The sequence below is a fragment of the Mesoplodon bidens genome, assembly GCF_964165515.1.
Source record: "Mesoplodon bidens genome assembly, chromosome: 4".
NCBI lineage: Eukaryota > Metazoa > Chordata > Mammalia > Artiodactyla > Ziphiidae > Mesoplodon > Mesoplodon bidens.
In genome coordinates this window covers 41533553-41560864 of record NC_138160.1, presented here as the reverse complement: position 1 = coordinate 41560864, position 27312 = coordinate 41533553, and the positions used below count along the sequence as shown (strand labels likewise).

General features: G+C 39.1%; 1 protein-coding gene across 1 annotated transcript in view; it reads right to left on the bottom strand.

The window, feature by feature from the left end:
* The window catches only part of ITGA1 (integrin subunit alpha 1), a 163429-nt gene that overhangs the window by 48668 nt on the left and 87449 nt on the right, over window positions 1–27312 (bottom strand). The window contains exons 7-11 of the mRNA XM_081230400.1: window positions 25910–26058; window positions 21783–21933; window positions 12654–12819; window positions 9723–9796; window positions 8875–9019 (exon numbers count right to left, since the gene is read on the bottom strand). Of these exons, the coding sequence (XP_081086526.1) occupies window positions 8875–9019; window positions 9723–9796; window positions 12654–12819; window positions 21783–21933; window positions 25910–26058 (685 nt within the window). The remainder of the gene's footprint in view (window positions 1–8874; window positions 9020–9722; window positions 9797–12653; window positions 12820–21782; window positions 21934–25909; window positions 26059–27312) is intronic.

Genomic DNA, 27312 nt, shown 5'->3' with positions numbered 1-27312 from the left:
TGGTAACACATCACAAATATATTATCTTTTAAAGTTAGAAATCAGACCTAGGTCTCCCTGGGCTAAAATCATGGTGTTGGCAGGGCTGGGTTCCTTCTGGATGCTGTAGGGCAGAATCCATTTCCTTGCCCACTGTGGCTTCTAGATACCACCCACATTCCTTGGCTGTGGCCCCCCTTCTCCATCTTAAAAGCCAATACTGCATATCTCTGACCATTTTTCTATAGTTCTATCATCCCCTGTCCACATCCAGGAAAGCTTCTCTGATTTTAAAAACCCATGTGATGAGATTGGGCCCAGCCAGGTATCTCAGGATAATCTCCTCATGTCAAGATCTTTAACTTAATCACATCTGCAATGTCCCTTTTGCCATATAAGATCTGGATCTGGGGATTAGGACATGGACATCTTTAGGGCATTGTTTTGCCTATCATAATACTAATAATAAGAGGAATGTTTTCTATATAATATTACATAATATACAACAATAGACAATACCTATTGAGGGTCAGCTGTCTGTTAAGCACAACACTAAGCACCTTACAGGTATTATTTAATCTCATTTTCATAACAACCCAAATTTTATATATATATTTTTAATAAATAAGCAAATTGAGGCTTTGAGGAATAAGGCAATTTGTCTAAAGTCATAACCAGGGGCAGAGTCAGAAAACAAACTCAAGATTCTATGACCTAAGAGTATCTCTGTACTGTCTGACTGTATACACGGTGCCATAACCACTTCAAGTCACTTCAAGTATGATGGGATCAGCAGCTTTATAATTTTTATATTTATGGGCGCATGATGTTCCATTAAGTGGATTTACTATTTACCATTTACTTAACTATTCCCATATTTTTGAACATTAAGGATATGTCATTTACCTCAATAAAATACTATGAAAACAATTGTTCCCTTTGTATTCTTAAATAATTGGATTTTTTCTTTAGGTTAGATCCTCAGAAATGAAATTTCGAGGTCAAGGTGGTGTAAACATTTTTATGGCTCTGGATACACATTGTCAAACGACTTTCCCAAAAAGTTATGTTACTTTATATGCCACTGTTACATATGAGGACAAATGTTCTCAGATTCTTCTATCTAGGATGGAAAGAAACCTCAGGTTAAACTGGTTCTTGATTTCAAGGTATTTCACATAGAACAGTCTCTTAGAATCTTAGAACATGAAGAACCTTTAGAAATTATCTAACCTGAGATTGGTTCAAGATGGAGGAGTAGAAGGACATGCTCTAACTCCCTCTTATGAGAGCACCGGAATCACATCTAACTGCTGAACAATCATTGACAGGAAGACACTGGAACTCATCAAAAAAGATACCCCACACCCAAAGACAAAGGAGAAGCCACAATGAGATGGTGGGAGGGGTGCAGTCACAATAAAATCAAATCCCATAACTGCTGGGTGGGTGATTCACAAACTGGAGAGCACTTATACCACAGAAGTCCACCTACTGGAGTGAAGGCTCTGAGCCCCATGTCAGGCTTCCCAACTTGGGGGTCCAGCAATGGGAGGAGGAATTCCTAGAGAATCAGACTTTGAAGGCTAGTGGGATTTGACTGCAGGACTTCGACAGGACTGGGGAAAACAGAGACTCCACACTTGGAGGGCACACACAAAGAAGTGTGTGCATAGGGACCCAGGGGAAGGAGCAGTAACACCATAGGAGACTGAACCAGACCTACCTACTAGTGTCGGAGGGTCTCCTGCAGAGGTGGGGGGTGGCTGTGTCTCACCATGAGCACAAGGACACTGGCAGCAGAAGTTCTGGGAAGTACTCCTTGGCGTGAGCCCTTCCAGAGTCCACCATTAACCCCACCAAAGAGCCCAGGTAGGCTCAAGTGTTGGGTCACTTCAGGCCAAACAACCAACAGGGAGGGAACCCAGCCTCACCCATCAGCAGACAAGCAGATTAAAGTTTTACTGAGCTCTGTCCATGAGTGCAAAAGCCAGCTCTACCCACCACCAGTGCCTCCCATCAGGAAACCTTCACAAGCCTCTTAGATAGCCTCATCCACCAGAGGGCACACAGCAGAAGCAAGAAGAACTACAATCCTGCAGCCTGTGGAAAAAAAAACATATTCACAGAAAGATAGACAAGATGAAAAGGCAGAGGGCTATGTACCAAATGAAGGAACAAGGTAAAACCCTAGGAAAACAACTAAATGTAGTGGAGATAGGCAACCTTCCAGAAAAAGAATTCAGATTAACGATAGTGAAGATGATCCAGGACCTCAGAAAAAGAATGGAGGCAAAGATCAAGAAGATGCAAGAAATGGTTAACAAAGACCTAGAAGAATTAAAAAACAAAAAAACAGAGATGAACAATACAATAACTGAAATGAAAAATACACTAGAAGGAATCAATAGCAGAATAACTGAGGCAGAAGAACAGATAAGTGACCTGGAAGACAGAATGGTGGAATTCACTGCTGTGGAACAGAATAAAGAAAAAAGAATGAAGAGAAATGAAGACAGCCTAAGAGACTTCTGGGACAACATTAGATGCAACAACATTTGCATCATAGGGGTCTCAGAAGGAGAAGAGAGAGAGAAAGGACCCGGGAAAATATTTCAAGAGAATATAGTTGAAAACTTCCCTAACATGGGAAAGGAAATAGCCACCCAAGTCCAGGAAGTGCAGAGAGTCCCAGGAAGGATAAACCCAAGGAGAAACACGCCGAGACACATAGTAATCAAGTTGGCAAAAATTAAAGACAAAGAAAAATTATTGAAAGCAAAAAGGGAAAAATGACAATTAACATACAAGGGAACTCCCATAAGGTTAACAGCTGATTTCTCAGCAGAAACTCTACAAGCCAGAAGGGAGTGGCAGGACATATTTAAAGTGATGAAAGGGAAGAACCTACAACCAAGATTACTCTACCTGGCAAGGATATCATTCAGATTCGATGGAGAAATCAAAAGCTTTGCAGACAAGCAAAAGCTAAGAGAATTCAGCACCACTAAACCTGCTCTACAATAAATGCTAAAGGAACTTCTCTAACTGGGAAACACAAGAGAAGAAAAGGACCTACAAAAACAAACTCATAACAACTAAGAAAATGGTAATAGGAACATACATACTGATAATTACCTTCAATGTAAATGGGTTAAATGCTCCAACCAAAAGACACAGGCTCGCTGAATGGATACAAAATCAAGACCCATATATATGCTGTCTATAAGAGACCTATGTCAGACCTAGGGACACATATAGATTGAAAGTGAGGAGATGGAGAAAGATATTCCATGCAAATGGAAATCAAAAGAAAGCTGGAGTAGCAATACTCATATCAAATAAAATAGACTTTAAAATAAAGAATGTCACAAGAGACAAGGAAGGCCACTACATAATGATCAAGGGATCAATCCAAGAAGAAGATAGAACAATTATAAATATATATGCACCCAACATAGGAGCACCTCAATACATAAGGCAACTGCTAACAGCTATAAAAGAGGAAATCGACAGTAATACAATAATAGTGGGGGACTTCAACACCTCACTTACACTAATGGACAGATCATCCAACATGAAAATAAATAAGGAAACAGAAGCTTTAAATGACACAAAAGACCAGATAGATTTAATTGATATTTATAGGACATTCCATCCAAAAACAGCAGATCACACTTCCTTCTCAAGTGCACACAGAACATTCTCCAGGGTAGATCATATCTTGGGTCACAAATTAAGCCTCAGTAAATTTAAGAAAATTGAAATCATATCAAGCATCTTTTTTGACCACAATGCTATGAGATTAGAAATCAATTACAGGGAAAAATACGTAAAAAATACAAACACGTGGAGGCTAAACAATACGTTACTAAATAACCAAGAGATCACTGAAGAAATCAAAGAGGAAATCAGAAAATACCTAGAGACAAATGAGAATGAAAACACGACGATCCAAAACCTATGAGATGCAGCAAAAGCAGTTCTAAGAGGGAAGTTTACAGCAATACAAGCCTACCTCAAGAAACAAGAAAAATATCAAATAAACAATCTAAACTTACACCTAAAGGAACTAGAGAAAGAAGTACAAACAAAACCTAAAGTTAGTAGAAGGAAAGAAATCATAAAGATCAGAGCAGAAATAAATGAAATAGAAACAAAGAAAACAATAGCAAAGATCAATAAAACTGAAAGCTTATTCTTTGAGAAGATAAACAAAATTGATAAACCATTAGCCAGACTCATCAGGAAAAAGAGGGAGAGGACTCAAATCAATGAAATTAGAAATGAAAAAGAGGAAGTTACAACAGACACCACAGAAATAAAGCATCCTAAGAGACTACTAGAAGCAGCTCTATGCCAATAAAATGGACAACCTGGAAGAAATGGACAAATTCTTAGAAAGGTATAACCTTCCAAGACTGAACCAGGAAGAAATAGAAAATATGAACAGACCAATCACAAGTAATGAAATTGAAACTGTGATTAAAAATCTTCCAACAGACAAAAGTCCAGGACCAGATGGCTTCACAGGTGAATTCTATCAAACATTTAGAGAAGAGTTAACAGCCATCCTTCTCAAACTCTTCCAAAAAATTGCAGAGGAAGGAACACTTCCAAACTCATTCTATGAGGCCACCATCACCCTGATAGCAAAACCAGACAAAGATACTACAAAAAAAGAAAATTACAGGCCAATATCACTGATAAATACAGATGCAAAAATCCTCAACAAGATACTAGCAAACAGAACCCAACAACACATTAAAAGGATCATACAACATGATCAAGTCGGATTCATCCCAGAAATGCAAGGATTCTTCAATATACGCAAATCAATCAATATGACACACCATATTAACAAATTGAAGAAGGAAAACCATATGATCATCTCAATAGATGCAGAAAAAGCTTTTGACAAAATTCAACATCCATTTATGATAAAAAACTCTCCAGAAAATGGATATAGAGGGAACCTACCTCAACATAATAAAGGCCATATATGACTAACCTACAGCAAACATCATTCTCAATGGTGAAAAACTGAAAGCATTTCCTCTAATATCAGGAACAAGACAAGGATGTCCACTCTCACCACTATTATTCAACATAGTTTTGGAAGTCCTAGCCACAGCAATCAGAGAAGAAATAGAAATAAAAGGAATACAAACAGGAAAAGAAGAAGTAAAACTGTCACTGTTTGCAGATGACATGATATTATACATAGAGAATGCTAAAGATGCCACCAGAAAACTATGAGAGCTAATCAGTGAATTTGGTACAGCTGCAGAATACAAAATGCACAGAATTGTCTTGCATTCCTATACACTAATGATGAAAAATCTGGAAGAGAAATTAAGGAACCACTACCATTTACCATTGCAACAAAAAGAATATAAAGTACCTAGGAATAAACCTACCTAGGGAGGCAAAAGACTTGTATGCAGAAAACTATAAGACACTGATGAAAGAAATTAAAGATAATACAAACAGATGGAGAGATGTACCATGTTCTTGGATTGGAACAATCAATATTGTGAAAATGATTCTACTACCCAAAGCAATCTACAGATTCAATGCAATCCCTATCAAATTACCAACGGCATTTTTTACATAACTAGAACAAAAAACCTTAAAATTTGTATGGAGACACAAAAGACGCCGAATAGCCAAAGCAGTCTTGAGGGCAAAAAACTGAGCTGGAGGAATCAGACTCCCGGACTTCAGACTATACTACAAAGCTACAGTAATCAAAACAATATGGTACTGGCACAAAAACAGAAATATAGATCAATGGAACAGGATACAAAGCTCAGAGATAAGCCCACGCACCTATGGTCAACTAATCTATGACAAAGGAGGCAAGGATATACAATGGAGAAAAGACAGAGTCCTCAATCAGTGGTGCTGGGAAAACTGGACAGCTACATGTAAAAGAATGAAATTAGAACACTCGCTAACACCATATACAAAAATAAACTCAAAATGGATTAGAGGCCTAAATGTAAGACTGGACACTATAAAACTCTTAGAGGAAAACATAGGAAGAACACTGTTTGACATAAATGACAGCAAGATTTGTTTTGACCCATCTCTTAGAGTAATGGAAATAAAAACAAAAAACAACAAAAAAAATGGGACCTAATGAAAGTTAAAAGCTTTTGCATAGCAAAGGAAACTACAATCAAGATGAAAAGACAACCCTCAGAATGGGAGAAAATATTTGCAAATGAATCAATGGACTAAGGATTAATCTCCAAAATATATAAACAGCTCATGCAGCTCAATATTAAAAAAACAAACAACACAATCCAAAAACGGGCAGAAGACCTAAATAGACATTTCTCCAAAGAAGACATACAGATGGCCAAGAAGCACATGAAAAGCTGCTCAACATCACTAATTATTAGAGAAATGCAAATCAAAACTACAATGAGGTATCACCTCACACCAGTTAGAATGGGCATCATCAGAAAATCTACAAACAACAAATGCTGGAGAGGGTGTGGAAAAAAGGGAAGCCTCTTGCACTGTTGGTGGATTGATACAGCCACTATGGAGAACAGTATGGAGGTTCCTTAAAAAACTAAAAATAGAATTACCATATGACCCAGCAAACCCCACTGCTGGGCATATACCTAGAGAAAACCATAATTCAAAAAGACACATGCACCCCAATGTTCATTGCAGCACTATTTACAATAGCCATGTCATGGAAGCAACCTAAATGCCCATCGACAGACAAATGGATAAAGAAGATGTGGTACATATATACAATGGAATATTACTCAGCTATAAAAAGGAACAAAATTGGGTCATTTGTGGAGATATGGATGGACCTAGAGTCTGTCCTACAGAGTGAAGTAAGGCAGAAAGAGAAAAACAAATATTGTATATTAACGCATATATGTGGAACCTAGAAAAGTGGTACAGATGAACTGGTTTGCAGGGCAGAAATGGAGACAGAGATGTAGAGAACAAATGTATGGACACCAATGGGGGAAAGTGGCTGGCGGGGGAGGGGGGTGGTGTGATGAATTGGGATATTGGGACTGACATACATACACTAATATGTATAAAATGGATAACTAATAAGAACCTGCTGTATATAAAAAAAAATTATCTAACCTAACCTCCTGTCCTCTTTTTTAGGTATCCTATGTCACAGCTCATATCATACTGACAGGATTTGGTTGGTTCTGTTATCATCTCTTATCCAGAAAGGTAAGCTTCATCAATGCAGGGATAAATATCCCTTATTTATCTTGTTATCCTCAATTTATAACTGAATGTTTGGCACACTGCAGGTACTCATTATTTATAAGTGTTTTCTTGATCAACCCAGAATCAGGCATTTTAGTATGGCGAAATGAACACTGCAATAAGAATCAAAAAACCTAGATTTTACTTTCAGATTTGCCACAGTTAGCTGTGACATAATATTTCTACTCCTCAATTTCTTAATTTGGCAAATTAGATGTGTACCATTCGCTTTCTAAGATCTCTTTTAATTGTAAAACTCAGTATGAATTTTAATGCCAACCCCTTTATTTTATATCACAATCCTCCAAATATTTAAAAGACATGCAGTGTATACTTTGTTTTCTAACCACCAGTTTTTTCAGGTTTGGTGGGGAGAGGGATGGGTAGATGGGGATTGTTTTTAGATCTGTATCCTTCAGATAGTTTTTTACTGGCAATTCTAGTTTGGCATTTTCTTTTGTAACGTGTGATGCTTAGGACAATGCTTAGAATACTTTAGCTGCTCTCAGACTAGGGCAGAATAAATAGGACTTTTCTGAGAAATAGACTAGACTTCCATTAGGGCCGTTTAACATATCTTATGGGGGTTTAGCACTCCCATTATACCTGCTGCTTACCACTATATTTTTAATTATCGAAACTGCTTAGACTCTTTATTTTTCTTAAATCCTGTTGCCTCTACAGCTTTAATACGTGCCCCTGAATAAGATGTATGGCTGTGCCAGGAAAGACCTGCCACCTTCCTATAAAATAGAAAGAAACTGGGATAGAGAGAGAAAAAACTTCCAGGACATAAAGATCCCAGACAGGACTGCTAACATGCTAAAATATGAACACAGCACGTATTTGTTTTCTTTACCACTGTATCCCCAGCACCGAGAACAATGCCTGGGGCAAGAAAGGTGCTCCCAAAATATTTGTTGAGTGAAGAGAGAGAGCTGAGAAACCATACCCTGAGGGTCCCTTCCATTCTAGTCCCTCCCAAGTGTTTACTGAGCTCAACCAGTGACAGAAGAGTCCCCAGCTATCCCCCAGGCAACTCCCAGCCTGACACAGATTCAGAATAAAGTGACACCAGACACACACCTCCTCATTCTAGGCAAGTCTTTGGAAAATCGTTACATTACTGGGTTTCACTTCAATATGTATCTGATTGTGAACAGAGGTATTAAAGAAGTCATATGACAAAACAAGTTAAAAGTTTACTTTCCAAAATTAGGACCCATAGAGAGAAACTAATGATAGAGGATATTTAAGAGAATATGGGAGTCTGATCTTCAGGATAGGCCGAGTCAAGTTTTCTTTTTCTACCTTTGTTTCCTGTCCACTGGGTCTGAAGCACTTCTTGACATTAATACGAATACCAGACACAGAGAGACGTCAAAAAATGTGCGTTTCAGCCCAAATCACTTCCCGTGTAGGCAGACCTTCTGAGAAAGGATCCTCCACGTTCTGTTATTTTTGCTAAGGCTACTCAGAGGCCATCATGGGTCTCTAACATCTAAAATATCTAACTCTTAGATGTGATCTCTCTTACAAAATACACCTATATAAATATAAGCAAATAATACTAAAAATAAAAAAAAATTTAAAAAAAACCAAAACTTTTTCTCAATTACATACAAACTTTACCTAAATAAGAAGCAAGAGGTTCATTCTTTTTGGTAGACTCAACATTAAAGGTCGTGTTTTGGGGAATTAGGATTTGATTAGCCTTCCGCATGACGACTGTTCCATTCCAATCATAGGCTCCTACTGCTCCAAGCATGACCCAGTCCTTATATTCAAATAGAGAAAACAATGATATTTAACAAAAATGGTAAGAGCAAACACTTACATAGCATTAACCATATGTTAAGTACTGTTCAAAGTGCTTTACATATATTAAATCATAAAATCATCACAATAATCCATTGGGCTAGATGCCATTATTACCACTTCTTTTACAGAAGAAACTGAGGCAGAATAAGAAAATTTCCCTAGGTCATACAGTACAATTACACACTGAAATGTCAATATTCTTGTGCAGGGACCATGGTACCATTTCTTCCATCAACTACAAAGGATATATTTTCTAATCTTACCTTTCTGCTTTATGGCTGCTAAGAAGCCTGGGTCTTGAACATGGAATTCTAGCAAGACCCTTGAATACCTTGACACCAAGAAAAAGATACATTCCATATCTTTAGTAAATATGTTAAATATTTTATTTAGCTAGATGTATAATTATAGAAGGCAGACCTCCAACTGTCTGATTCACAATTATTAGTACAATGTAGTGAGCTGTGTATGATAACATGCTTTCTTAATAAGAAGCCTGTGAAATGCTGTTTCCTATTTGGATTAGAAACAACATGGTCTGAATAACTGCTCATGCCATGAGCTGCAAGTTGCACCTGTAATGCTGATGTCTGGGTGTTGGCTTTGGGAAAGGAAACCTCAAAAAAAAAAAAAAGTTTTCTACCAAGTGGTCAATGTACCTGTGAATAATGAGCACTGAAGCCGGTCTGAGACATTTCCATCTCAAAAGAAGCTGCTGACTGGTCAGCTGTAGCTGTAACAGAGGAGAATTGCCTTTAGCACACTGCTGATTTGCAGAAGACAGAGACCTAGTACAGTCTGTGGTCTTGACCAACCAGAACGTCTAGCATCTTTAGGGCATTTTCAGCCTCACATTTCTCAAACTCAAAATTCCTAGGTAGGGCTGGGTGGAGGATGGAGAGGGTTAGCAGAAGGTCTGTGTCTCACATTCCTGACTGTTAGTTTCCCCACCCTGGCTGGAGGAGTTGAATTCATCCTTCTGTTCTTATACTCTAGCGCTCTTACAGATCCTATGGAGCTTTGGATCAACGTGGATGAAAGCTCTGTGTCTTACCCTCATGCCCTGGGAATCCTCCCGGGATTAGGCTAAACTTACCTGATAGGTCACAGGGATAATAACATTTGAGCCACATATTTAAAGAGGTTTCTTGATTCTACCAGCCTCACCTGCATTTCCTGCCCTATATCATCTCAGAATTCCATTGTGTGATAAAGGGGTTAGGGATTCTGGGTTGGTACGTGCTCTAATTTCTGGCTGTGGGTGTCACTCACAGATCAGGAGGGGACTTTCTGACAGGGCTCCAGGCCACATGCCGTTCAATCACACTTTTTATTTTTTTTAGAGATCCTGTGCCCATTTTGAAGCTCTTTACTGAAACACAGAAATAATCCAGAGCATTCTATGGGAGTGTGCTGCTCTCAGAATATTCACCAAGCCAAAGCCACAGCCTCCTAAGGGGATTAAGGGAATGTTGAGTAATTTGCTTTCAGGAGGGAGTTACTGATTTATTTGGCTTTGCTGATAAGTTAAAAATAGCACATACTTTTTTAAAAGTCAAACTACTCTTTCACTGAGGCATGAGAACAATCAAATTTGTGAAACCAAACTTATTTACTAGTTATTTACCTGCATAAATTTGTTAACAAATACATCAGTAATTGCCTTTTTATAGGACTAGATTAAATGGGGAAATCAATCAAGAATTCAACTATATCATTTTAATCTCAGTACAAATTGCCCTCTAATTTAAATGACTGAGATGCACTTTAACTTTAATCTGAACCTTTATTTTAGGCCCACAATGGTGTAAGGTGCTTTCTCATTTATCTCTGCAAGATCAATTATAAGAATGCAGTAGTGGAGACCTACATAGTTCCAGCACCTTCCCCTGCCGCTGTTCTGAGAACAGAGAGAACAACTGCGAACAGAGAGAACAACTGCGAACAGAGAGAAGGAAGCTCTGTGAAATTCTGCCTGCTGAATTGGCATCCTGGCAAAGCACACCGTACATGCCGGCACTTCTTAATGTCAGCTCCTCCCTTGTTCATGGGTGTTGCGATATCTAATCTGACCACTGGGCAGCTTCTGGTTAGGAATTTCAGCATTTTCCCCAGTGCTTGATGGGAACGGGAGACAGTAGTTTCCTGATTTTATGGGCAAATAGCTGGTCCGCTCACCTCACTAGGTGGCGCTGTCCTTCGGCAAGCCTGGTTTTCACAATTGCTGCTAGTTGTCATATAAAGATAAATGTTGATAGGAAATGGAGATTTCCAAAGTAAAAAGGAAATGAAGCCCTTTTGGATCTCATTGTGAAAAAAGTCAAAAATAGGCTAGTAAAAACACTGCTTTTGGTTAGCCCTGAAAGTGCAGCAATGAAGATATGGGAGACATTTTTAATCTGTGGAGTCCCTCATAAAATGATTTTGCTTTTAAATATGGAGACACTTCTTGGGTATGTAGGCACTTCAATGTATAACCTGTAATGCATGGTGTAGTTAGGTTAGAAAGAATCTGAAAATGTCATTTAAGGCAAATTGATCTCTCCTCCACCTGATAGCTGTTACAGGATTCATTTCTACAAGTCTTAGGTTATATTTACTTGCTTACTTAAGATGAGATTTAGAAATGAAATAGAGACACAGATGTAAGCAACAGATGTATGGACACCAAGAGGAGACTGAGAAGGTGCTTGTAAATTTCTATGTTTAAGACGAAAAACAAGAGTCCTCAGTGTGTCCTGTCCTCACAAGGACAGAGTCAATAGGATTCAGACAGAGCAGAACTTTCTGGTGGTTTCTCATCCTAGGTTGAGAAAAAAAGCCATGTTCTCTGAGTCTCCAGATTATCAGAGAATGTGAAGGAGGAGGCTTTTTCAGTTTGCCTGGCATAACAATTCTGAAGACTTCTTTTTTTTGTCAGGGAAGATCTAGTTCCAAAGTACATTGTTCCTTGACATTGTCTACCTAAGGCAGAGGAGGGAATGCCATGACTCATTATCCCCAATGGCCAGCTGCCGTTGAAAAATCAAAGAAAACATTTACAAAGAAGTAACATGACTCAGACAAATATAGTGAACCAATGTTTCACTGCCATGGGTCTTGAGGCAGAGTTCCATGAAGATCTTTAAAATGGACAAGGAGCAAAATAGGAGAAAATAAATGAACAAATGAAAACAAATGAACAAAGAAGTTATTATACAAGAACTGTCCCACAGAAGCCCAAAATGAAAAAACAAGACAAAAACAAAAACCAAACTTGAGTTAGTGTCTCCATCTTCTAAACCTGTGTCACAGAAAAGGAATAAAACACATGGGCACATTTTTGTTCTTGCGTGTCTACATCGACCATTGTCTTCATCTGGCCCTCACATCAGTACTGCCGGGTCCGTACAAAGAGAGCTGCCAGCAGACACAGTGCTATGTGAAATAGCCATCTCAATGGACAGATTTATATAAAAGGACATTGTTCCATGGTGGCTATTGTACACAGTAAAAATGCAGTAGCCACATGGTAGAAATAAATATCGAAACCAATTACGTTGAGTTTGAATTGTAGAGAGAATATTCAGGCTTATGAGAACTAGTCATACCTTCCAGGGCAAAGATTCTTTCTCCCAGAGCTTCAACAATAGTGACTAGTGCCAATTCGTCAGAGACATTGAAGAAATGCTTTTCAGTGGGTTCACTTGCAATTGATTTTATTTCCTCCACAAATTTGTCAGTACTTAAATTTCCTCGATTATAGCTGCCAAGAATCTAAGATGACAAAAACAGCAAGAATATCTTTTAAATTCTGTATGTTAAACAAGAATCTCAAGCATTGTGTCAATAAGCAAGAGAGTGTATAGTACTGTGGCATAATGAAATTTTTATGTACTTCCACATTCTTAGAAGGGTAATTTTCAGAATCTGTAGATTCTCTAATATTAACTCTTATATTCTATAATTGCTGTAGGAAAATATAAAGGGCATCTTGTATGTTTGCAAAAGTTTCTTCTCTGGCATTCCTGTGTCCCTGTTTATCAACAGCTGTATCTTTAAAGTCTGATAGTTCAGAAGTAATGTTACAGTTTCTGAGTGTTTCTGAAATTATTCCAGTCAGTGACATCACCATTTGCTAGCAAAAGTAATTAGCCAGTGAATTGCTTGATCTCAAATAGGCAGTACTTCCTGAAACTCTTACCAAGGGGAAGTCAGACACGTATATTTTTTAAACAGATGTTGGACTAAGTAGTAATCTAACTTGGCAATTTAGAAAATAAACAATTGGGACATTCCTGTCTGAAACAAAATGCTCAAGACAGGGGCATTCTTTTAAACAGAGAAGAGAGAGAGGCAGGAATTATCTACTATAGTTAACCATAATTATTTAGATTTTCTAGTGGGTTTTCTCAAACATTTAGTTTTAAATTTTTTAAAGTAAGGTTTATTGAGATATAATTTATATACAATAAAATTCACCCTCTTTAGATGTACAATTCTATGAATTTTGACAAACCTATACAGTTGTGTTACTAACACATCGAGATTAGACTATTTCCATGACCCCAAAGAGTTCCCTCTTGCCCCTTTGTAGTCAGTCTTCTCTTCCCTCTAACTCCTTGCAAACACTGATCTACTTTCTGTCCTTATAGCTTTGCTTTTTCTAGAACGTTAAATTTAAGGAATCAAATAGTATGTCGTCTTTTGTGTCTGGCTTCTTTCACTTTGCATAATGCTTTCAAGAGTTATCCATGCTGTCACATGTATCAGTAATTCAGTCTTTTTTATTGTTGAGTAGGACTCTACTATATAGAAGCACGATTCATTTGTTGAGGACATTTGGGTTGTTTTCAGTTTCAAGTGATTATGAATAAAGCTGCTGTAAGTTTTTGCACTTAGGTTTATGTTTTATTTTTTCTTGAGTAAAGACCTAGGAATGAGAGTGCTGGGTTCTATAGTAAGTGTATGTTTAACTGAATAAGAAACTGCCAAAATGTTTATCAGAATAACTGTTCCATTTTGCCATTTTACCTTTCCGACCAGTGATGTGTGAGAGACCCAGCTGCTTTGCATCCTTGACAGCACTTGGTATTATCAGTTTTTTTCCTTTTAGCAATTTTTTTTCAGTTTTAGCAATTCTATTGGTGTGTAGTGGTATCTCATTTAATTTACATTTCCCTAATGACTAATGGTATTGAGACCTACTTATTTGCCATAGTATTTCCTTTTTTGGTGTGGTGTCTGTTCAGATCTTTTGCCAATTTTTAAGAAAATGGATTGTTTGTTTTCCTGTTATTTAGTTGTGAGATTTTTTATATATTGGGTTGGCCATAAAGTTTGTTCAGTTTTAAGTAAAGATAAAAGACAAATTTTTAATTTTCACCAAAAATTTTATTGAACAATGTATTCACTAACCGAATGAACTTTTTGGCCAACCCAATATTCTGGATACATATCCTTTATGTGTTTTGTAAATATTTTCTCCCAGTCTATATATTGGCTTTTCCTTTTGTTACAGGATCATTTGAAGAGTAGAAGTTTTTAATTTTGATGAAGTCCAACTAATTTTTTTGTGTGTTGCATTTTTTCTTCTGAAAAATTTAGTTAATGTAAATATTTCTTAATATATAGAAACGTATATAAATATGAAAATGTTCAAGTTAAAGTAAATGAAAAAATCTTTAAAAAATAATATGTAGGGCTTCCCTGGTGGCACAGTGGTTAAGAATCCGCCTGCCAATTCAGGGGACACGGGTTTGAGCCCTGGTCTGGGAAGATCTCAAATGCCGCAGAGAAACTAAGCCTGAGTGCCACAACTACTGAGCCTGCACTCTAGAGCCCGCGAGCCACAATTACTGAAGCCTGCGTGCCTAGAGCACATGCTCCATAACAAGAGAAGCCAGTGCAATGAGAAGCCCGCGCACTGCAATGAAGAGTAGCCCCCGCTCGCTGCAACTAAAGAAAGCCCACGCGCAGCAATGAAGACGCAACACAGCCAAAAAGAAGTTAAATAAATAAATAAATAATAAAAATAATATGTAAATTAAAAATGCAAAAAATTAAAAAAACCCAACCCGATGTGTAGATAGGACGTTTCTACTGTTTTTTTTTTTTTTTGCAGTACGCGGGCCTCTCACTGTTGTGGCCTCTCCCAATGCGGAGCACAGGCTCTGGACGTGCAGGCTCAGTGGCCATGCCTCATGGGCCTAGCCGCTCTGCGGCATGTGGGATCTTCCCGGACCGGGGCATGAACCCACGTCCCCTGCATCGGCAGGTGGACTCTCAACCACTGCGCCACCAGGGAAGCCCCTACATTTTTTTAAATCGGCACTTATAGCGCCATTATTTATAACAACCCAAACTGGAAACAACCCAAATGTCCATAATCAGTATAGAACAAATTGTGGTATATTCATACAGTAGATAATAATGATAACAAGAGAATGAATCACCAATACAGAAAATATCATGTATAATCATGTTGAGTGACAAGCTAAACACAAAAGAGTACATACTGGATGATTTCACTTATATAAAATAGAATAGGCAACTTAAGCTATGATGGTATAAGTTACATCAGTGGTTCCTATGGAAGGTGAATATTAAAAGTGAAAGAAAGTACAAGGGAAATTTCTGTGTTTTATGGAAATGTTCTATATCTTAATTATGGTGTCAGTTATGTGGATGTATACAAGTGTCAAAACTCATCAGATTGTTCACTTTGTGCACAGTGTTCACACTGAAATTTTGCACTGCTTGTGTTTCATCAATTTTGAAAAATTGAATAAACTATAATGCTATGCAACAATATGGATGAATCTTTACAATATAATATTAAGTTTTAAAAGTTTTGAAATATTGTGTACAGCATGAAACCCTTTTTATAAAGTTAAAAACAAGTAAACCTTTTAAAATTAATTTTTTCAGATATGTACAGCTACCAAAGGACTATTTAGAAAAAGAGAGCAAGACATGATGAATATAGGATTTGGGCTGATGGTTACCAGGTGGAGGAAGGCAGGTGGTGAATGTGGTCAGATGTAAGTTGTCAGAGGACCAAGCTAGCTCTCATTTTGGGTAGTACATCCATGGATGCTTTAATGCTATTACGATAAGTATGCAGGTACAATTATAAACACAGAAACAAACAAAGTGGGCCATGCTTCAACAATGATAAGAAACTCTCCTGAACCAAGGATCATGATTAATTCAATTCTGTGCTCCTGGAATCCAAAAAGCAAAGGTAAGACCGTGAACTCTGTGCTATTGCTTGATTTTTTAGAAAATCCGACTTCCTGGGGAGAAGAATCATGACCTCCAATGACCACAAAGATACTAGACTTTTCTAGCTCTACTTTCCATTTTTATTTTTTAAAATTTATTTATTTTTTTGTGGTACGTGGGCCTCTCACTGTTGTGGCCTCTCCCCTTGCAGAGCACAGGCTCCGGACGCGCAGGCTCAGCAGCCATGGCTCACGGGCCCAGCCGCTCCGTGGCATGAGGGATCTTCCCGGACCGGGGCACGAACCCATGTCCCCTGCATCGGCAGGTGGACTCTCAACCACTGCGCCACCAGGGAAACCCTCTATTTTTAAATAATAGTCATAGATTTGTCTGGCATCATTAACAACAGAGACCTCTATGGTGCTTTCAAAGTCCTGTTGGCAAAGAAGAACTGAAAGAGTCCCCAACCACAGTTCTGCATGGAGGACTGGCTGGATCTTGGACACGTGGGCAGGTGGGCGCAGGCAGAGGCGTCAGTGCTGGTCCTCTGGGTCTTCTGGCCGGCCAGCCCTGTCCCTCCTCCTCTGAGCACATGGGTCCCCCCACCTCCCCTTGGCCTCCTGCTCTCAGCTTCTACAGGTTTTTTTTTTTTTTTGGCGGTACGCGGGCCTCTCTCTGTTGTGGCCTCTTCCGTTGCAGAGCACAGGCTCCGAACCCACAGGCTCAGTGGCCATGGCTCACTGGCCCAGCCGCTCCACGGCATGTGGGATCTACCCGGACCGGGGCATGAACCCGTGTCCCCTGCATCAGCAGGCGGACTCTCAACCACTGCGCCACCAGGGAAGCCCTACACGTATTTTTTAATGTTAGATTTAGAATGGTAGATTTAAAAACTGACATTTTTATTAAGATGGGTACAGATTTTCACTTGCAGAAAGACAATAACTAAAATTATTGTTTTCAGTGTTGTTGTTTATGACCTACAACATACTTGCTTATTTGTATCACAAAATGCATAATGGTTTAAGATCGACAACTGAATCACTGTAATGTACGCTAAATGTTAATGTGACAAAAGGAGCTGGGCACCAAGTAGTCAAGCAGCAAGTGCATTGGTTCTCAAATTTTCCTTCCTAGTGAGAAGGGGGTGGGGTATTTATTCCTGGCTCCTTCCCCTTGCTGGAGGAGCCCAGAGGAAGTACTGCAGCATCTGAACCCCCTCCTAAGCTCCAGGACCACAGCAGAGTCACTCCAGTGCCCTTGTCAGTTTTGTAGCTCCTACATCTGTAAAACGTTCTTAGAGGCAAAATGCCTCACTGTATGTGACTAACTTTGAGCTGCTTTGAAGAAAGCGCACTATTTAGGAAAACTAGAGGCAGCTCTAAGACAATTGGCACACTGTTTGTGGAGCTTTTTTTTTTTTTTTTTTTTTTTTTTTTTTTTTGCGGTACGCAGGCCTCTCATTGTTGTGGCCTCTCCCGTTGCGGAGCACAGGCTCCAGATGCGCAGGCTCAGCGGCCATGGCTCACGGGCCCAGCGGCTCCACGGAATGCGGGATCTTCCCAAACCGGGACACGAACCCGTGTCCCCTGCATCGGCAGGCGGACTCTCAACTACTGCGCCACCAGGGAAGCCCTGTGGAGCTTTTTTGATTTTTGAAATTACTCTCAACTACTACGTCCAGATTTATGTAGGAAGATCTATACCAGCAGCTTACAAATCGAACCAGAACACAAAAACTTAGCTTGTGTTTATCTGGCTGAAAAGCAAATGCCAAACATCATTGAACAGAGGCCACTAGTTCTTTTCCCACTTTAGCTGCTTGAGGGGTAAGAGAATTAATGGAATGGTAGTAGAGAATTGTCCAAATAGAGAGGGAAAACCCAAGGGCCACTTGCTCTTATTACATTGAACAAATCCTCTCTCATTTAAAAACAATTAAGATGCTCTTCCTATAGTTGGGTATCTCACCATAGCTGGGTGTATTACATGTCCTAGACTAAGGATGGAAAAGGCAGTCTCCGAGGTCTGGAGTCTCCATTCCATCCATGGTGTGGGTTTCAGGATCCCTGGGGCCTTGCTCAACACCTCACTCTCTGCTTGGTCTTCTCCTCTGGACACACTGGCAGACTCGTCTTTTGTCAGCAGTTTTGCTATGCATGGATTTCTTTTAGATTTATACAAATTCTGTATGGTATGAAGCCTTTTGAGTCCCCAATGATTTACCTAATTTATTCTGTAAGTTATATATATGACATCCTGGGCTCAAAGGTCACTATTTTTCCTCCTTGGTTCCTATTTACCATATTCTAGATTCACTATTGAATTGACATGTTAACTTCCATTTCACTTACAAGTTGATGTTGTTGAAAATACACAAAAATTGTAAAGACTCCTGGACTATGCATAATTTAGGTTCTTAACTGTGATGTAAACGTTGTCAGATATTTAGTGCTCTATGTCACAGGACAGAGACAAATGGGTAAAGTTCAATGGGGAAGATGCCCAACTGACACACTTAATAAAAGTAAAATGTATAAATGTAATATGGGAGCATATATTTAGAAGAAACTATAAGAGAAAAGAATTCCCTGGAATTACTATGACTTGCATCCAGTTTGAACTATTTTGCATCAAAGAATGAAAATGAAAACAGGAAGAAATGTATTTTGATCCTTCACCCAAGGGTCTGGTAGCTGGTAAAAACATTATTTTCCATAAATCAAAAGAGATACAAAATAATACTTAAAAATTACTTCTGTTTCGCTTAATACAAATACGTCAAGTCCAGGCATTTGGTGTTCTGCTAATATTTACCTGGAATAGACATTCAGAATTGAAACTCCCTTGAGGCAAATATGTCAAATGTAAAGTGTAAGGCTCATTTACATGTAGCACAGTGCCTTTTGTGTGCAAATGAATGAAATTCTAAGATACTTTCTAAGTTGCTTAGTTTCATTTGAATGCTGTAGGTGATACACTTTCACAGCCATTATAATCCCCCGCCATTATCATCTAAGATTAGAATCTGAATATAAAACAGTCTCCTGGGCTTCCCTGGTAGCGCAGTAGTTAAGAATCTGCCTGCCAATGCAGGGGCCAAGGGTTTGATCCCTGGTCCAGGAATCCCACATCCCACGGAGCAACTAAGCCTGTGTGCCACAACTACTGAGCCTGCGCTCTAGAGCCCGCGAGCCACAACTACTGAAGCCCGCACGCCTACAGCCCGTGATCTGCAACAAGAGAAGCCACCACAATGAGAAACCCGCATGCAGCAATGAAGACCCAAAGCAGCCAAAAATAAATAAATAAATTTGTAAAAAGGAAAAAAAAGAAGAAAACTTAAAAAACAAAACAAAACAAACAAACAAAAAAACCCCAGTCTCCTGCTAGCAATGTCTAATATCCTCAAGTGACAGAATAGAGACCATGTAACAGGGTCCTCAACCAGCTTAGCACCCTCACCAAATCTGGATGTTTCACAGGAAATGTGTGCAGTTTTATTACAGGGTGCTTATACTTTCGGTAATCAACTTTTTTGAGTGTTGTCTCCCCCCAAGACATACGTCTCTGGTGTTCAGGATCAAATGGTGGGGGGAAAAAAAGATGGAGGGGCTTTTCTGGTGGCGCAGTGGTTGAGAGTCCGCCTGCCGATGCAGGGGACACGGGTTCGTGCCCTGGTCCGGGAAGATCCCACATGCCGTGGAGCGGCTGGGCCTGTGAGCCATGGCCGCTGAGCCTGCGCGTCCGGAGCCTGTGCTCCGCAGCGGGAGAGGCCACAATAGTGAGAGGCCCACGTACAGCAAAAAGAAAAAAAAAAAATGATGGAGTAGGAGGAACAGTCCAGGAAATAATAGGGCCACAGACCCCCATGAACATTTGATCTCATGCATCATGAATAGACGTGAAGAAATGTCTGAAACCTTTCTGTGTGAATAAACAAAGAGAGAAAGTAAAATAAATGTCTTATTTCCTAGTTTGGCACAAACTAAAAAAAATGTAAGGTTCACTGAGGAAAAAAGATGAATTAGGAAAATAAATAATTATTGATAAAGTGACAGTTTCCTATACTTTGTTTATACCATTTCAAAGATCAAGTTGATGCTAATTCACTGATTAAAATGGGAAAGGAACTCATGAGTTTATGGTTCTCCAGGAAGATTAATGCAATCATGAGACCTCTTTTTGACCAGATAAGAGGCAAAGTATGAATGATCAACCAGGGATACAACAAAGGGAAACAGAGATTTAAGGGCAAGAAATACTGATTATGTAGCCAGATACAATGCAAAAGTGATATAAGATTCACTTAAAATTAAGAAGCAATCCACTGATAGATACTTTCTTTCCACTGAAGTTTCCTGAACGTTGTTAATGCTGCTGATGGTTAATTCAGCTCATGGCCTGCATCTATGGTACCTGGAATGCTAGACTATATCCTCTGGGAAGAAGTTGAACACATGATGGCACCTCTGGTCCCTGGTTGTGTGGGACAAACTGGGCATGCGCTGGCTTTGCATACTAAAGAGACCGAGCATAGACTCTAATTGTGGACAGTATCTCTGAGTGAAGGCTGAGCCATATGGAATTATTCTCAACCACTGAAAAGATCAAAATAGCTATAGTAACAGGAGAGGTAATAATCGATTGAATAACAGTTGGCAAAAGATAACTTACTGAAGTAACAACAAAGGGAAAGAGAAATAATGAGATGTTTTAATTTTTTTTTTTTTTTTCTACATCTTGTAGCCCAAATGAGAAAGAAAATGTTGCAACTGTTTACAACCTAGTTATCTTGGTTATAAAATAAGAAGTACAGTCACCTTGCCCCAGGGAAGAAGTGAATTAATTGTGTGTTCTGGAACTTCATCAGGGATGAATCTCTTTTTCTTCCCTACCTACTATTGGGTGGAGTGTCTTTCACTGATCACACTTTTGAAAGGGAAAAGGGAAATATCACTGATTCAATGCTGAAAAACAATTGTGGGTAATATCTGTTGTTACTCTAAATAAAAGGGATTTTGTTGAAAAACAATTTTGGTTGAACTTTTAGAGTTCTGAAATCTTTTGTTCTTTGACTTATTTAAAAAATCACCTTAAGAAACTCCTCTCCCCCTAGGCTGAAGGCATATGCTTTCCTCCCTCCCTCCCTCCATCTCTTCTCCCTTCCCCTTCCTCTTTTCCCCGCCCTATTTCTGTCCCTTTCTCTCTCTCACCCTTCCTTCCTTCTTCTAATGTATTTTCTCCCTTCTTCCTCCTTTTATCTTTCCTTATTTTCTTCCTTCCTTTCTTGTAGTGATTGTTTGCTGAGTCTCCATTTGCCTGGCACTGTGTCGGGTGCTGAAGACACAAAAGGGGCAAGACCCAATCCTGCCCCCACAGAGTTTACTTCGAAATGGAGAAGTTTCTGTTTTTCAACCTTGTTTGTGTAACTCTCATAAAATAACCATGATATGCACACAGCTTTTCTCTTCACACCACAGCCTGAAAGCCATCTCTAGCCCTGTACTTACAGCTATGGAAAACCGCTGAATGCTTTCATCGTCACAGTCCTGGATGACCTTATTCAGTTGGTGGTTGTCATGGGACTCTCCATCAGTCACAATTACCATAACTTTTTTAACCCCTCTTCGGGCACCCCGGGCTTCAGTGAAAGCCTCTTTCCTGAAATAATCACAGACAAAAGAGCAGCAAATAAAACACCAGCCCAAGGTTAGGCAAAGTGATAAACAAAATGAAAACACTGTCAACTCCAGGTAGCCCAGTGCTTTCCCTCCAAGATCAACATTGTTGCCCATTGTTCAAGCTGGGAGGCATGATGCTCATCGTTTGTAATAGTTTAAGATTTATTCCAGATGATGGAGAGGTTACTATTTTGCCAATCACCATAGATTCCATTAACAAAAGGCAGCAGTCTTTCATTCTTTGGAAACTTCAAAGGGAGAGTGTGACAAGCATACAGCAGATTTAGAGAAGGTCAGATTTTAAATACTTTCCCAGTCACTCCTTTTTCTGTAAACACTCCTTCTCTTGCTTGACAGGCCTCTTTCCTTCTGCTTTTGGCAGAGCTTTTGCTTTAGTCCTCACTTCCCCCACCTACTCTGACATTCACAGAACAGCTTGGACATCCTGTAAGCTATGGAGGGGGCATGGAAGAAAACAGAGTATTTGTATGGCTGTGAGTGCTTGAGAGTGCGCTTGGATGTGGGGTGAAAATTCAGACATAGGAATTAAAGACTGCAGATGGCAGTGGTCTGAGTCAGTGACAGAGTAGGGTTGTGGGGGGCAAGGAGGGTTTGGCAAAGCTATGAAAGTCTGAACTAGGTTTTAGGACACAAGCTGCTGGGGGTGAGGTGGGACGAGGTGACATGGAGAGAAAGGAAAACTGCTATAACCTAACTTCAAAGAAAGGAATTTTGATTTAATTCAACAAGCATTTATGGATAGAGATGGAAGATACAGGAAACTGACAATTTTTGTTTGTTTTGTACCTTCTACACACACACACACACACACACACACACTCAGGCACACTTTCCCTCTATTATTTTCTTTTACTCAACTACTTTCCCCTCTGGAGCCTTGGAAAAGAAGAGTACATTTTACTTAGGACTGAAACAATGAATGGATTTCATATAATATTTTTTAGATTTTGGTGTAAAATGCAGCAATCATTGTGCTGAATAGTCATTTTAAATATTTTACTTTGGTCATAAGGACAAAGAGCTGCAGTTGAGATATACCAAAGAAACCCCTGTCTTTCACCTTCCAACAGTTTGCCACAGTACACATTAGCTCTACTGTAGATATATAGTAAATGCACAGTAGTGGGTATTTTGTGAGCAGGGAGAGAGGATCCTTGTGATGTGAGCAAAGTGATTTTATCTGTGTTTATTTTTCCTTTAAAAGGACTAACAGCAAATATGACAAGATGTTAACAACTGTTGATTCTGTTTGATGTGTACATAGGATTTTGTTGTACTGTTTTTTACATTTTCAAATTTTCCTAAAATTTTCAAAAGAGAAAAAGAAGCTATTTAAAAAAATATATTGATCACTGGCAAACTGTGTGTCTCTGCCCTCTACACTACACAAACAGATTCTCTGAGTTCTTTCTATGCACAGACAAAGGTGAAAAATAGATGTTAAAGGTTAGTCTTTAAATGAAGTTTGGACATCGATATGATAAGATTTAATCCTTTTTACAGTTTTAATTCCTTAGAGGATCACCAAAACTTCCTAATTCTCTTGAAGATCAAGGTCATAACTAAATGAACATCAGCTGAAGGAGATGATTAAACGACCTTCCTTAAAGAAAATCTGTTAGCTCTGAAACCAGGGCTGGCTTTCTATGGCAGAGCTCTTGAGTATACCCTTTCTGTTTCAAGTATCTTCAGCAAATTGCCCTTGACCCCCAATTACCAGCATCCAATATTCTTTCTTTAAAATAAGCATTGACTTCCCTGCATGTTTTTAAACATTAACATATCCCAGGAGAATCCCTTTCTTTGGGACAGGAGAATCCAGGCCTTATGATTAAACACTGTGAAGCAATGAAAAGAAAAAAAAATTGGGATAGGGATAAGGGGACACAAAAATATTTTGAACTGGGAGACACTGAAAATGGAGGTAAAGGATTCTAAAAATTTAGAAATATTATTTGCAACTGGTCCTGCCTGAAAGGAATAAAGAGCAATTAAAAATAAACTTAAACATGAAAAAATGATATAAGAAGTGTACTCAGGGCTTCCCTGGTGGCACAGTGGTTGGGAGTCCGCCTGCCGAGTCAGGGGACGTGGGTTCGTGCCCCAGTCCGGGAGGGTCCCACGTGCCGCGGAGTGGCTGGGCCCGTGAGCCATGGCTGCTGAGCCTGCGCGTCTGGAGCCTGTGCTCCGCAGCAGGGGAGGCCGCGGCAGTGAGAAGCCCGCGTACCACAAAAAAAAAAAAAAAAAAAAAAAAGAACTTAGTAATATCATTATGGAGTCTTATTTATGTACAAAACTCAATAAACTCTGTGTCCTACAGCTAGACCCTCTGTGAAACACATAGGCAAAAACCATATAGGGACATGGTATTTAGAGTGGTATTTACGCAGGAGCAAAAGCAGCCAGAATATTTCTTCAGTTAGTTTTCAAAAATGAATATTCATCTTAAGTGGTTGCCTTTGGAAAACAAAGTTCCTTACAGGCTCAGAGCTTTCAAAGAACACTCTGATTTACTTTGTGTGGTCACATTTAGTCAATTATTTAAGAGTGCACACTCAGCACACCTAAATGTGTGCACTTTTGTGCATGCAAATTGGTGATCTACGGGCAGGTAAATGTAAAATTACCCCATCTGTTTGTGGTTATTTTTCTCATGGGCCCCATATAACTAGAACCACATGCTTTTCTGACATTTATGAGTCTAAAGCTGCACATGAAATTTTAAATTTTTGAAAATCCAACCCATTCTTCGGAGTATCCATGTTAACTGTTTCAGCCCCCTTAAAACACTGATCTTAGCAGGCAGGTGAAGTGAGGTCATGGGTAATCAACTCTTCAGAATCAATTGAGTGTCCAGAAGTTGAAGGCACTTAAGAGAAGGATCCTTAACATTAGTCAAACTGACCATTAGATTTCCTGTGATTTTGGTATTGTTTAGTTTTTGTTCAGAAGCTTTCATGCTGATTAAGGGGAGAAACAGCAAAAGATAAGAGCTGAGTGAGATCAGAAAAAATACAGAGAAGAGGAGCTGAACCTTGTAAGAAAAGGACAGTTCTATACGTTCTTATAGAATGAAATTCAACCACAGGGTGGGTTATGTGTGCTCCATGAAGGAAACTGCAGAAGGGAGGGATGTGAATTAGAGGGAATTTGGAGAAAGTAAGGAAGAAAGAGAGAGAGTACAAATCATGAAATCCTTTCCACTTCTTTTCTTTTTTTTTTTTAAGATTTTTTTTTTGATGTGGACCATTTATAAAGTCTTCATTGAACCTGCTACAATACTGCTTCTGTTTTATGCTTTGGTTCTTTTCTGGCCGTGAGGCATGTGGGAACCCGCATCCCATGCATTGGAAGACAAAGTCCCAATCGTTGGACCACCAGGGAAGCCCCTCCAGTTCTTTTCAATCTTTTCACTGAAAATGATTTCAAATAAGACAACATTTAATTTGCCCTCTTAAAAACTCTTATTTGAGAGCTTCAATAACCCTAAATCCGTAAAATTTAAATATGTAAAATGCTATAAAATTATAGACATATTAGGGTATAGATATATATTGAGTAGAAGCGGACTGATATTAATCCATCTTTTTAGATTGAGATTCCTAGAAGCTGAAAACAAAGAATAAAAGGAAAAGATATTATCTAATATTATGTCTTAGTACCCAAGCATGTGATGCCGTAGACTACAGCGATTTTTTGGACTGATTCTCCATCAATCAAAGCCTTGGAATAAGAGGAAAGATAAGAAGAGTGATGAGATTGTAATATAGAAAAATTTGATCTTACAACTATTAGTTAATCAGTTGAATCTCTTTTCAACAAGATGGCTTTAAATATTGCTAAGGCAACTGTTCAGTTAATACTCCAAAGGGCTAGATCATAAGCAGTTATTTTTGCACAGTCTTTTACTTTGGCTTATTTTTTTATCCATATACCTTGCTGTGTCTATTCCAAGGGCTGTCATCGTCTGGCGGCCACCTCTCTGGACTATTTTATTTGCTGCAACAAGCACCTCTTCCGTTGATGAGTACTTATTGAGGTTGAACTCATGGGTTACATTTTCTCCATACTGTACAATTCCAACCTGAAATACCAAGCCACTGTGAGTTATCCATCTAGCAGACCTCCCTGTTTCAATTTTTTTGCATTTAAACATATGCATCAGATGTAATAATACATTTTAGTCCTTAAGATGAGTTTAAAACTCTATCAGTACACAAATCTTTCTACTTTGATGGTAATGATCACTGCCATTTGTGGATGCCAAAGAACACAAATGAAAGTGTTGTTATTAAACCTCTCAAAGGACTGGCTTCTCTCTTCAACAGTGTTTACTGAATGACTCTGGTAAGCTTGGGGAGGGGGTAGAACATGAAACTGACATGGCCTCTGCGTTCATGGAGCCTCTAAACTAGAGGGAGAGAGAGATTAAACACAAGAATCATTTAAATACAGGTTCAATCGCAAACTGTGAAAAGGGCTGTAACAGAAAAGCTATTATTGGCAAGTATAACCTAGGAGCCTAATTTAAAGTGAAGACTCAGGGAAGGCCTTTCAGAAGTGATATTTGAGACTTAAAAGACATGTGCTAGAAGGGTGGAGACCTGTTCAGATGATGGCTGAGAGGGAGGATGGGGTCCACACAAAGGGAACTGTGTAAGTGAAGAAGCTGAGCTGGGAAAGTGGTAGGTGCTCTAAGAACAGAAAGTCAGTGAGTCTGGACCAAGCTAGGAGGGGAGAGTGGGGCAAGATGAAGTTGGAAGAATAAGCAGGGGATGTATATGGCAAAGACACACATGTGCTTCCTGCTTTATGTAGCTCAGCTGTAGCGTCACATCTCCTAAATCAGCCCTTCCCTCTCTTTTCTTGTTCTCTGTCTTCCCTCTCTTACTGCCATTCTCCTTTCATTCATTCTTTCCTACAGGTTGGAAAATGCAGGCAGCTAACTGCAGAGCCATCATGAAGTAAAATGACTTAGAAGGTTAAGTGCCACTGCTTCGATTTCCCTTGCTCCAGACCCTCTCCCACCCCTTGCCCATTTTCCTTATTTTTTTTCTACACCCTCCTTTGAAGGTTTATGTGAACCAATAAACTAATCTATATCAAGAATTGTGCCTGAAGTTACTTTTTGTTTAACCTTCCTACCCCAAAATTAGGGACTCAGAGAATTCTTTACCCAAAGGAATGTCTTTTTTTTTTTTAAAGATGTTTGAACACTAAGACCTTGAGTTCTTTTAAATTTTATTTATTTATTTATTTATTTATGGCTGTGTTGGGTCTTCATTTCTGTGCAAGGGCTTTCTCTAGTTGTGGCAAGTGGGGGCCACTCCTCATCACG